This window comes from Manacus candei, unplaced genomic scaffold, assembly GCF_025592945.1.
Source record: "Manacus candei isolate 608988 ecotype Guabito, Panama unplaced genomic scaffold, ASM2559294v1 h1tg000023l, whole genome shotgun sequence".
Classification (NCBI taxonomy): Eukaryota; Metazoa; Chordata; class Aves; order Passeriformes; family Pipridae; genus Manacus; species Manacus candei.
The window spans coordinates 5,217,373-5,229,478 of record NW_026138071.1 but is presented as its reverse complement, the minus strand read 5'-3'; the positions used below and the strand labels follow the sequence as shown (position 1 = coordinate 5,229,478).

The 12,106-nt window shown below is 36.3% G+C and overlaps 1 protein-coding gene across 2 annotated transcripts in view; it reads right to left on the bottom strand.

The window, feature by feature from the left end:
- Nucleotides 1-12,106, bottom strand: part of CNTNAP5 (contactin associated protein family member 5) — a 284,130-nt gene that overhangs the window by 50,017 nt on the left and 222,007 nt on the right. For both annotated transcript variants that reach the window (XM_051786918.1, XM_051786919.1), the window contains one exon: nucleotides 7,030-7,186. In XM_051786918.1, the coding sequence (XP_051642878.1) occupies nucleotides 7,030-7,186 (157 nt within the window). The remainder of the gene's footprint in view (nucleotides 1-7,029; nucleotides 7,187-12,106) is intronic.

Genomic DNA, 12,106 nt, shown 5'->3' with positions numbered 1-12,106 from the left:
GCCAAGGGGAAAAGGAGAGGTACCCTCTCTGACCCTAACATTTTCTTCTTACTTCAGTGGGTGTCTGACATGCAAATAACTACAGGTAAAGTGCAGCAAGATGAAATTCCCAGGCACCAGGAAGAATGATGCCTTCAATACAGACTCAGAAGGAAAACTACCGTGTAGAAATCAAAAGTACATGGTCTCCAAATCTCTTCACGGCAGACTCTCGGTAGCACACTCCTATAGCTTATTCTATCAATATTTGAAAGTTAGTGTAAATGCTCTCAACGCATTATGAAATAGATGTAACAAAAGCTGAACTATTTGAGTATTTCTTAGGAAAGAATGTAACTAAGCTGGCATTTACGTTTTTAAAATAAATTTTTCAAAAATCACAAAATATCTAGGGAGACCTCCTGCAAATTTATTTTAATTCAGAATATAGTGCAGTCTTTTTACTAGCTATGATCAGGATTAAAATAAAAATCAGTATCTTCCTACAACTAGCACTGAAAATATCTACAAAAAACCATGAAATGGTGACATTTTAAAGATATCTATTCCACGTCTCTGAAAACTGCATTGCTTATTAGATATTCTGTTATACTGCATGAAGTTCCTTTATATCAAATTTTATGATTGAGTTTTTATTAGTTATATGCCAGTGTCACAGCAAACTTTAGTAGCATAGCTCAACGGTGAGAGAGAAAAATATTCTAGAACTAATAAAAATCTTCCCTTCTTTGTTAACGCCTTGAAAACTCAATCAAGCTTCTCTTCGAGCTCAAATAGCACATTTTATATGTTTTATTCTTTCACACATGGAAAAAATCCCCTCATACAATTATACTTATTTTCACACAAGCAGCCACTGAAATAAAACCTATCAGGAAAATATTCTGTCCTTCAGAGAACGTACCAGCTACAGGAACAACATATGTATTGTTGCAGTTAATTATTATTATTTCATGGTAGAAAATTAAGTTTTTATTGAAAAGTCAACACCTAGGATGTTTCAGTTAACAAAAGCAGATAAGAAAGTTGAAGACACTGTGAATGTTTCAAATTCCTGGTATTTCTTAAGTTGAACTTATTTTAGACTCCACTTACAAAGCACCACGATTCCTTTTCTCTACGTGGTACACTATGGCAGCCTCTCAAATGTAATGCATTATTCCCGAGAGAGGAGTAGAAGAGCTTCATGTGCCTGCACAATAACTTCCTGGAGGCACTGCTGTGGCACTACAAAATACAAATATACCAGGGCCTGGACAAAACATTTGGAATTTTTGCCTGAAGGGGGCTTGGGGATCACTTTTAATATACTACAGTTTTCAAATAAGATTGCTATTTTCTGATAGAAAGCATCTACACTATGATGTGCATATACACGATTTTGTCTTTTAAACAAAAAAATAAAACCTTGTTAATAATTTTTGTGTTTGTTCCCAGAGATCCTTTTTACTTATATGTATTTTAATTTAGCAGTTAACACACACTTAAAAACAGATTATATTTCTTTTCCACAGCTGCTTCTCGGATTAGCCAAACCCACCACTTTATTTCTGTTCATGTGTTTCACATAGCACTCTGTGACCACTTCCACCAAGCATGTCCTTTGCATCACACTGTGTCCTGTTTCTCAGTATTGAGAACTACAGGAGGGTAGTTCACTTGAGGAACATCCTTGCGGGGGTGACGTCCCTTGGCCAGGAATGTAAATTAAGTCCTGATTTCACAAAAATCAAGGCAGGTTTAATCACTTCCGTGAAAGGAGTGCTGTATGCACAGAAAATGGTACAGATAAATTAATAAACTTGAGAAGTAGACCTCCCGCTTATCTGACTTGGTACTCAATTTGGCACAAATTCAGATGAAAATCTGAAGGTTTTTGAAGGTGGAAAGAACCCTCAATGAACAGATATTTCTCTGAGCTCTTAACTTAAAGGATAGTATCAATTTGTACTTCCCACAAGCAAATCCCAAACAAAACAAATCCAATAATGCCCTTTAAATTAAATCACTGAAAATTTTTTATTTATGGGTATTAAATAAAGTTGGATGTCATTTGTTTATCCATGTCTGAAGATTAACGTCTGCATCTACCCAAAAGACTTCCTTAATAAGCTATGAGGCATGTTACACATCAAACAAATGCTCTATTTATGGGTCGATTTAAAAAAGAAAAAAAATTTGCTGCAAACACAGCAATGCTAAAGGTGATAATGCAGTAACTGGATATTTTAGGATGTAGTAAAGGTAAACTTACCTATAAATGACAAATAACTATTTTGATCATAACATTATGAAACTATTTTTCTTCTTCCTGGCTACCAATAAAAGTATGCTCAACAAACTCTTACTCTATGGCGTCCTAACAGTGTGAGCCATCATAAATTGCTAATCTCCAGGTAGCCATTTCCATATTTTTTTCTAACAGATGGTAGAACAGTGGTGCCATTAAATATAATTTATTCTCATATTATCCCCTATTGGTACGTTTTCCTCTTGTACATTAATGAAAACTCTAGTGGGAACAGAGCCTCAGTAGCTCAGATATTCAGTACAGATTTTCATGACTACCACACATTTGGGGAATGGAATCAGCAGATGGCAATGAAGCGCATAAGGGATGGGCCTGTGAAACAGGCTTCCATCAGAAAAAGTTTTGGGGCCTGTGCAGGACATACCAATAATAATCCGAAGCAATACATTTTAATTGCTATGTTACCCATGATCTGTATAACAGACGTAACAGCTGAAGGCAAGATGCATTGCCTATATTTGGTTGAATTAGAGAAGAGGTACAGAGTTTGGTAATGATAGTAAAGAACTGATTCCTGACACCTCAGGGTCCTGTTACAGTCAGCTCTCTGCAGGCAGCTCTTCTCATTTGTTGACAAATGCAGTCATGACAGCAGATATCCAAGACAGCTCTATACAGGCCAGGTCACCTCTGGCAGGGTTTATTTATGAGCTCACAGGCTCTGTAGAGTTGCCTGCACTGCTTCTGGGGGAATGGATTCAGTGTGGGATAGTGGCTGAGCAAACAAAACCTGTCAAATCTGAGCTCGTCAGGGTTTCTCTGCCCTGCTCTCCTCAGCCCTTCCAATTTTAGCATCCTGGCTCTGGCACAGCTTTGCACAAATATAGCTCATCCAAGCAAGGCTTCATTCATTTCCATGTGGCTTTGCTCCTCCTCAAACAAGGCTGGATATGCTCAGTATATCTCTGTAAGACAAAGTGTGTCTGACAATAGCAGTATCCACTTTCCCTTTTGTTCCCCTCCTTTTCACGTCCTGTGGTTTCCTTACTCCATGGAGTGCCCCAAAGACATGATAAAGAGGTGAGCGCATGTTTCTTTGGAAATGGCAAAGGCTTAGTTCCCCAGTGAAGGAGACTACTCTGGAAAACAAAAGAGGACACTCCTACAGTTTGAATAGGAAGACTGGAGAATAGAAATAAAGGATGGTCAATCAGCTACTCATTGGAATTAACAGTCCAACAGGCTTTGCTGAGACGCCTGAGCTTCTTGTACAAAATGAGTTCCGGAGATGCCTCTCTTTCTGACAAAATAAAAAACTGTGAAGTTCTCCAAATTCACAAGGTTTCCAGGTGATGACTGGCTTCACTAAAGTCTTTTCATTTGAAGTGGAAATTGGATTCTAAAGAGATCAAACCAGAAATGGACTTCAGGACAGTCATGTACCACCATGGCATGGAAGAGTTTCCTTCCATTTAAATGCAAGGTTTTGGTGAGCAGCAAGGCTTTAATTGCCAAGGCAAGAGAACTTTGCTTGAGATGGAAGAAAACCTGGGAGAGGTACTTAAGAATCCAAACAATCTCATTATAACACTACCCTGTCTGTATTTCAGTAATGCTTTATCCTTTAGATCAGTTTAACACATTTCCCCAATTATGCCTGCAACAAGAATGCATCCTCTGTTTGAAAGAGGGCATGTGTTTTGAAATAAAATTGCAAATCTGCCTCATCTACACACAACTTGTCTCAACAGTTAACTACTCTCAGTGTGGGGGAAGAGGAAGAAAGAAAAATAAAACATTTTATGAACTAGATTTAGCTTCAGCATGAAGCCACTGGATCTCTATGAATGTTCCCAGCCACTAGCAAGTTTTTTCAACCGTCAGAAATTTCTCTTTTTTTTTTGAAGCACGCATAAACTACAGTCAAAGAGCGTTTGACACCTTTCCAGATCCCTTGCTTGGTTCAAAAACCTAAGGTGGCAACTTATGCCTTTGCTTCCTCATCAGAGATCTTCTCCCATTCTCTGGTAAATGCTCCACTATCCTGCAGTGACAGAATTAGCTGTAATCATACTGCAAAGCTTGGAAGTATGATGAGGAGCTGGATGGAAGAAGATACTTATCAGTATAATGCTTTAATAATAACAAAGGTGAAAAATACAAAAGCCTTCCCCATAGAGCACATTTAATTATACATTCCTGTTCATCTGGCCAGGGGGACTAACTTGTTGTCAAGTAAGAGCCCAAAAATAGCAGCTGGCTCAGGTGTCTGCTCAGATATCATTTAAAAGTCAGCATGCCTAGAAGTGCATATTGTGTGCTGCCAAACACCTGGCTCAGGACTTTGTCAGGTCTGCCTTCCATTGTTTATGATTTCTTTGCTGCTCTGAGAAATTAGTAGCTCCTTCTATAACTAAGATTTAGTCTATGGAAAGCAAATCAAAGCAAAATTTTAGGCCTGTCTCCTCTTTAGAAGGACGTTCCAACTATTCTGGAGAGTTTCTACCTTGGAGCAGCATGATTTATCTAAAAGAGCAAAAATGATTTTCTGGTTTTCCACTCTGCAGCACCCATTTTATTTCATGCCGAGGCAAATAAATGCATCTACTGCTGTCTTCCTCCTTCCACTATAATGTATAGCAGGTTAAAGTCACAGTTCAGATCTCAGCAGGTTTCAGGTTTTAATGCTCGTTATATATCAGGGGGTCGGTGTTCTAGCAGGGAAACACAAAAGCAATCTTCAAGAGGCATGAAATTTCTTATGTTTAGAAACTCTTCATAAAGGTCAGGGGTTTTTCAGCTTTTAAAAAGACAATCTGCAATTTAGAATGCTACCAAAGTAAAAATTTCTCATGGATTAAACGCCAAAACAACTGAACCCCCAAACCAACAAATAGTAGGCAGTTTAGTGGACGAGACTTCTGAGCATATTCTGCTATTATCATGGAATTAGGAGAAACAAGTAGCTCTGTGAGCTGCCAAGCTAATGACGCATGATTTCCAACATCTCCCTCCCATGAGGGTTTTCCAAAATCTAATAGAAGTGTACGCTTCCTTAACTTCTTTCTTGTGCATTTTATTTGGCTTTTTCCCCTCAGCCTGGCATAAATTTTCATAGAATATGTAATTTGTAATACTTTTGAGATTTCTCTTTCTCTCTTCAAGATGTTTGAAATGTGTCTTTTTATTCAAAATCATTGGGTGTGGGGTTAAGATGGAGATAAACACCCACAGCATAACTTGCTTGGGTCTCATTTCCTGAGGAGACTTAGCTGAAACATTATAAAACTGCATTTAGCTTTCACCTTGCATTGGCTTGTATGACCTAATGGTGCAGTCCTGCAATCACAGACTGCAATCCCAATGTCTGCCAGCATAACACCCTGTTCTACTTGAGAAGTAGCTCACTGAAAAATGGAATGTGGATTATGAAAAGAGCCAAGCACTAGTAAAAACAGATGCTCTTGATGCTCGTGTGTAAACCTTGTCAAAAGCGCATCTGATAAACAAACATTAAAGAAAAGATAGATTAACATGCACAGCCAGCCTATTCTATACAAAACACATTCATAAGCCAACATTTATATAAACATCTTCCTGAAGAAATCCCCTTACAGTTATAATTTTTGAAAACGAATAGTGACCCCAGGGAAATAAATGGTCCAGGCAAATACTCACACTGTCTGGAAATCAAGCAACCAAAAAAACCCAACACTTACAGTGACAAGTAATTTCTGATTTTATTTTTTTTGTATTCCAGGACTCTTTACAATTCCTTTCTACTCATTTTAAGTGAAGGTTTCATGGGGATAATTTGGACACTATTTCAAACACAGTAGCCTATGACTGTAATACATTTCTTGTCTACTTCTGTTATTCATAATTTCTGAACTACTCAAGGTTAAAATATCTTTTTTTTTTCAGAGAAAGGACAGCAGCTCCTATCAGTGAGTGGTCCAAAAGTAAGAGTGAATGAGAGTTTTCACATGAGTGTTTCAAACTGCACTTCCAACAACACTCATCTGGCATTTCAGTCCCCTCAAACACAATTAGGAATTAATTAGAAAGTTCACCAACTATCTCTTGGTGTTTGGAGTTCTCTGAAGGTGCAGAGAATGAGAGAAGATTGTGAGGTGGCCTTCCCAAATTCATGCAGCATCAGAGCACACCAAAAGTCAAAAGCCAGGGAAGGCTTTGAATATTCATACTGTAACTAAAACTTCCTATGGAAACTAAACCAAAGCCTACAGAAGCCAAAACAAGTCTTATTATTGACTTTAAAAAGCTTGGGATCCAATGTAAAAGAATGTTAAGGCACATACAGATATACTGTCTCTTAGGAAAAATACTGTTCTTTTTAATAGTACATATTTCTTGTTTAGCTATACCTGACTTTTGCTGTCTGTGCTTGAATTTTCTCCTCTGATATATGCCCATGAACCAATCTCTCAGAACCTTTATTCATGCAATGCTCCAACTGAATAAAAATTTTTAAACAAATACAGTTACTGGATTCAGCATTCAACGAGAAATATTTTTTTAAGACCACCCATTCCAGCAACGTGCTTCAGCCAGATATCTTGTTTTCGGTTCAAAAAAGAAATTAAAGATGAAATCAGAAGTCCAAATTCTAGTTTGACTTTCATTCTTGTCTGATTACACTCAAGCCATTCAATCTTCCTGAACTGTGAATCAGGAAAGGATTTAACCCTTCCTTTCCTACTTCCTATCACCAGCTCTTCATACAGACACTACCATTTACATGTTAAAATTATTACCATTCTTCTCTATCTGCGTCACAGTTGCAAAAATATCTCATATCCAGACAACTTTCTTCCAGTCCACATGCACATTGTTGAATGCCCGGAAGAGATCCTCCCCAGTAAAGATGCTTTTCATTGGCACGGCCAACCCACCAAGCAAATGGCATTCCATCTGGATGAAGGGGAAAAACCAGGGAAAAAGAGAGAAAGAGAGAGAAAGAGAACTTGATAAGCAAATCAGATTCTCCTGAGAATGAAAAAGAAAGTGAAGGTGGACATGTTGGATAATACAGAAAGAAAAGATGCAAACTACAAAGTAACCAACCATAAACTTTGCCCAAGTTCCATTTTATGGAATACATGTTGGGAAAGCAGCAGTTCTACTGTAATCCCATTTGGAGGAGCAGATGTTTTCCCCACAGGGCTCGTGTGCTAATCATATATGAGAACCTTGGTGCCTTTCAGCTGCAAAGACTTTTGACATGCAAACCCAACATCACTGTCTGCATCATCTGTGTCCAGTGTTTTTGTGTGACACTGGGGGGAGATCTGATCACTGATGGAATCTGAAAACAATTCTCCTGCCACAACTCACACTGAACAGCTGTTTTGTACCATGTAGTATTGGTCAAGGACCTCTTGTAGAGTCATCAAGTTTTGTAGAAGACTCTAGATCTTAGACTGGAATTTCTTACCTCATATATAAAGAACAAAAATCTTCAGAAATAACGCACAAACTGATCTATTACTATAGGCTCCTCTCAAAACCAAGACCAAAATTTCTATCAGTTTCCAAGGGAGTAAGACCATTGTTCTCCAAGGGCAGAATTTGTAGATGCAAAGCTCCATAAGCTATTAAACAAGGTAGGACATAAGTGGGAAAAAGTATTTCCCTGCTTGAGAATCAATTTATCGCCGTGAAGCTATTTTCTACCTACAGGAGCTCTAAGATCTATGGATTTATACAGAGATATTTTTTTTTTTAATTTCACAATCTGTAATGCATCAAGAATTAAGTATTAATAGTCAGATACAGTAAGCAGAATCAGATGTAATGAAAGTCACAGATTAGCATTTTCTAAGACTGAGTTTGTGTTCTTGCTCAGATAACTTTTTCATTGACTTCTTAATCCTTAAATCAAGAAATGTAATCAGTTATACTTAAGGTAGATGGTAAAATTTAGCAAAATTGACATATCAAGATTTTTGATCAGAGGAACTTGGAAAATTGAACTGCACTGCTAATGTAGAAAGATGCATCATTTCATTCTTCCACTCTACTAACATTGTTAGTAGAGAGTATTTCTCCTTACACAAAGTAAGAAAGACTAAAATATGAAATGCAATCACAGTTAACTGTAGAGTGTAAGGGACTAATTAAAATGAGTTTTAGAATTACTTGGTAAAATTAATTCATGTTTATTTTCCTTCTAAGCTTAGACTGCTGAATTGTAAATTCATGAAAAAAGGAAAATAAAAAAAGGAAGAGCAACTGCATCCTCATGATACCAACAATTAAGACATGATGAATTTGACCAATACCCAGAGGTACTCATTAGAAAAACACAATTCAAGAACATCTAAGGATTCATCTTACAAAAATGTACACACTCATTTTACGTCTCATATTATTATCAACACATTTATGATTTCTTTCTTTTCTATTCAACTGATTTTTGTGCAGAAGTTGATTGTTGCAAACAGTGAAACAGTTTTATACTACATTACTGGGAAATTACTTGGTAAAGCTTGGAATAGTAATGTTAATTGAATAAAAGGGTGATTTGTCTAGGAGTAGAAATAGATATTATACAGAAGTGCTTAATCTAATTTTAAAACTGTCCATTCTGAAAAAAAAATTTAGATAAAGATAAATATTTCAGGCCAATAGCAAATAATGGCATTCATTAATCAAATGCAATATGTGTCAGATTCTTTTGGCAGAAGTCATTATACACTTAAACATAACAGTGAAATAAGCAATCATTCACATAAATTAAGAATAAACAGTTTTCTGATGTCTTTTTCAGATCTGTTGTTATTTGTTTTATTGAGCAATACCAAACAAGCACATGCACATTCTGATTTATGATATAGACTGGGGAAGTGGTAGCAGAACCATAGTTTGAGTAATTTACAAGGAAATTAAATACAGTGCTAAAAAATAGAGCATTCAACATTATAAGGAGCAGTCTTAGATTGTCAAGGGAATAGACTATAAAAAACCAGTGTCTTTTCCAAAATTCTATTTATTATGCAGAGTTCTGCCACCCTTTTCTCAAGATGAGCAAATTTTTCTCCATAACTAGTCCCTTAGAAATCAATTGTATTATTAAGGAATATTATGCCCTGATTCTTCAAAACACTTTCCCACATGCTTAGTTTTTTAACACATGAGAAATCATAGAGGTATTCAGAAAAGCTCTTAAATCTAAGGTACTACAGCAACTTGCACAGTTTAGGAATTCTGAAACATATATTGTATGTCATATACCTGTAATCTTGAAGAAAAGTAATACTTCACTAGCAATGCCAATTAATCTATCTCTGATTTCTTTCCAGAAGTTTACTCTGTTATACCTGGGCAAAGCTGGAGGATGTCTTGCATTGAGATTGAATTTAGCCAACTTCTGTTGATTAAGATTCTTTCTTATGAACCTGTATATTCTTTGTAGTAACTTCACTTCTGTAATTATGGTATTATAATTTTTTCAAAGCATTATCAATTCTCCGCCACCTCGAAATGAATTAATTCCCTATATGTGATGAAGCCACAGACCAAATCAATGACATTAATCAAGGATTTAACTTGACCCTATAACCTTATGGTTACATAAGTCATTAAAATTCTACTTAAAAATTTCTAAGCTAAAAAGTCCACTAATAAGAAGCGCTACTAATTCTTTTTTGAGACTGGATGTGGCACTTAGTGCCATAGTCTGGTATCTATGGCAGTAGTGGATCAAGGGTTGGACTTGATGATCTCAGAGATCCTTTCCAACCTGGCTGATTCTATGATTCTATGATTTATTCAGTGTTTACATTGTACCTAAAAATACATTATTTAGAAAAAAAAGTTGTCAAAAGCCTACTGCGCAAATAAAAGTATTCTTTTTTATATATTTTTGTCTATTTATAACAGTAAAAAAACTCCTATAAAAATTTTTTTAGGGTTGTCTTTGAACTCCATACTATGATTTTGAAGGACAACATGGGGAAAAAAAATCTCAAACCAAGCAAAGCAAACAAGCTCCAAGTGACTTAATTCACCAGTAACGGAACAGAGACCCATTTATTTCAAGTGATTTTCTTCTGTACTGCTTAAGCTGCCTTTGGTAGGTTTTAATTTTGATAAAAAAATCCTTAAGAAAGGCATTTTTTTTGTTTTATTTTCTGCAGAGGACAATAACATTTTGAGTAATTATATTGTCTGGAAACCTCTGTGAACAGCTGTGATATTTATACTACTCTTTTTACCATAATTTAATATCGTATTGAATAAAAAAACTAAACAGGCACACTGAATACTGTATCAAAACAAATACTGCTACTGATTCACACTGCCAGGCAGATTGCAGAAAGTAAGGTTTTGGTACAGGTCTTCTGAAAGGAAAGAATAAGGGGTATCATCTTCAGCTGATCATCTTGACGTTTTCCTCTACCTGTCTCCATAGTCTGGTTCTTTGTGGTCTATTCAACAGCTGTATGTGTGTATCCAAAGAGCCAAGACTCTGAAAACCCTGACATATACAATACTACCACACATATGGACAAGAACTCTGTGCCCATCCAGCAAGGCACAGAGAGTAAGCTCCTCCCAGATGTCAGTTGTTCAGCAGATCCCCAGTACCTACTCTGTCAATGTGCTTAACTAAACAGTTCATTGTTAGCTCTCTGTATGAAATCTGTTCCAGCAGAAGCAAGGCTGGCACAGACTGTACAGTTAACAAGCACAGAGGCTGAGCACTATGAAGAGGAGAGCAGACACGTGAAATTGGTTACCAAAGATCCTTAGAAGGAGATGCAGATTGAGATCAAATTCACCTGCATTGCATATCTGCCTCTTCCAGTGACAAGAATGGCTGAACACGTATTCAGTGTCCTTCTACTAGCTTACAACAAAATATCTGTCTTCTTAAATCTCCCTCTTGTTGACAGTTCTCTCATTTTCTGTATTAGGAGACATTGACACTGCTAGAAATACAAGTTATTTTTAAAGGGTTAAGGATTGCTCAGGTTTTAAATGCCAAAGAATTTTTTCAAAAAGTATTTGTATAGGCACTCAGAAGCTGGAGGAGACACAGAAACAGCATATTCCAGAAACATTTAGGACTAAATCACTATATGTATAAATTCCAAGCAACTTTTGTGAACTCAGTTTGCCTTTATATAGGCAGAAATTCTTAGTATTGACTTTTATGTTTATACAGCATGAGCTAAACAAAAGCCATGCATTTTTAAAAGTACTATGTTTAAAATATTTGTCAAGATTTGTCTGCATCATTTTCCAGGTTGTTCTTGCTATCACAACAAACAAAAAATCTGGAAAAAATTTATGGAAATATAACAAGATAAACTGGATCCCATGTTATACTCCTGTGTTCTATAAACCTAAAGTCTGACACAGCGCTTATATACCCCTAACACAGCCAAGGTTTTTGGGGTACCCAAGTTTCTGAAACAGGTCAGTTAAATGTCTTTTTCACCACCACATTGAGTCAATTTATTTGCATTTTTCTATTGAAACGCTGAAACCGCATTGTGCTGAAACAACATTCTCTTGGCAATCTTCATGCTCTTTTTTTCTTCCAAATTCAAACCAAGTTAAGCAGAATTGATTTTTTTAAAACTTACATATATCAGTTTTACTGATGAAAATGTAGATTAATTTACATCCATGCTGTTTTCTTCTAAGATGAAAGATTCACATATCAAGAGTTAGTGAGAATTAGGAAAATACTGATTGTAGAATTGCATAGAGCAATCAAACCCAATTCTTTGAAGCTGTACTCAAAAACATAAAATGTCTGTTTACACCAACTACTCCAAAAATATCAAATTCTGCAAATGGCTCACCTGATATATTGAACAA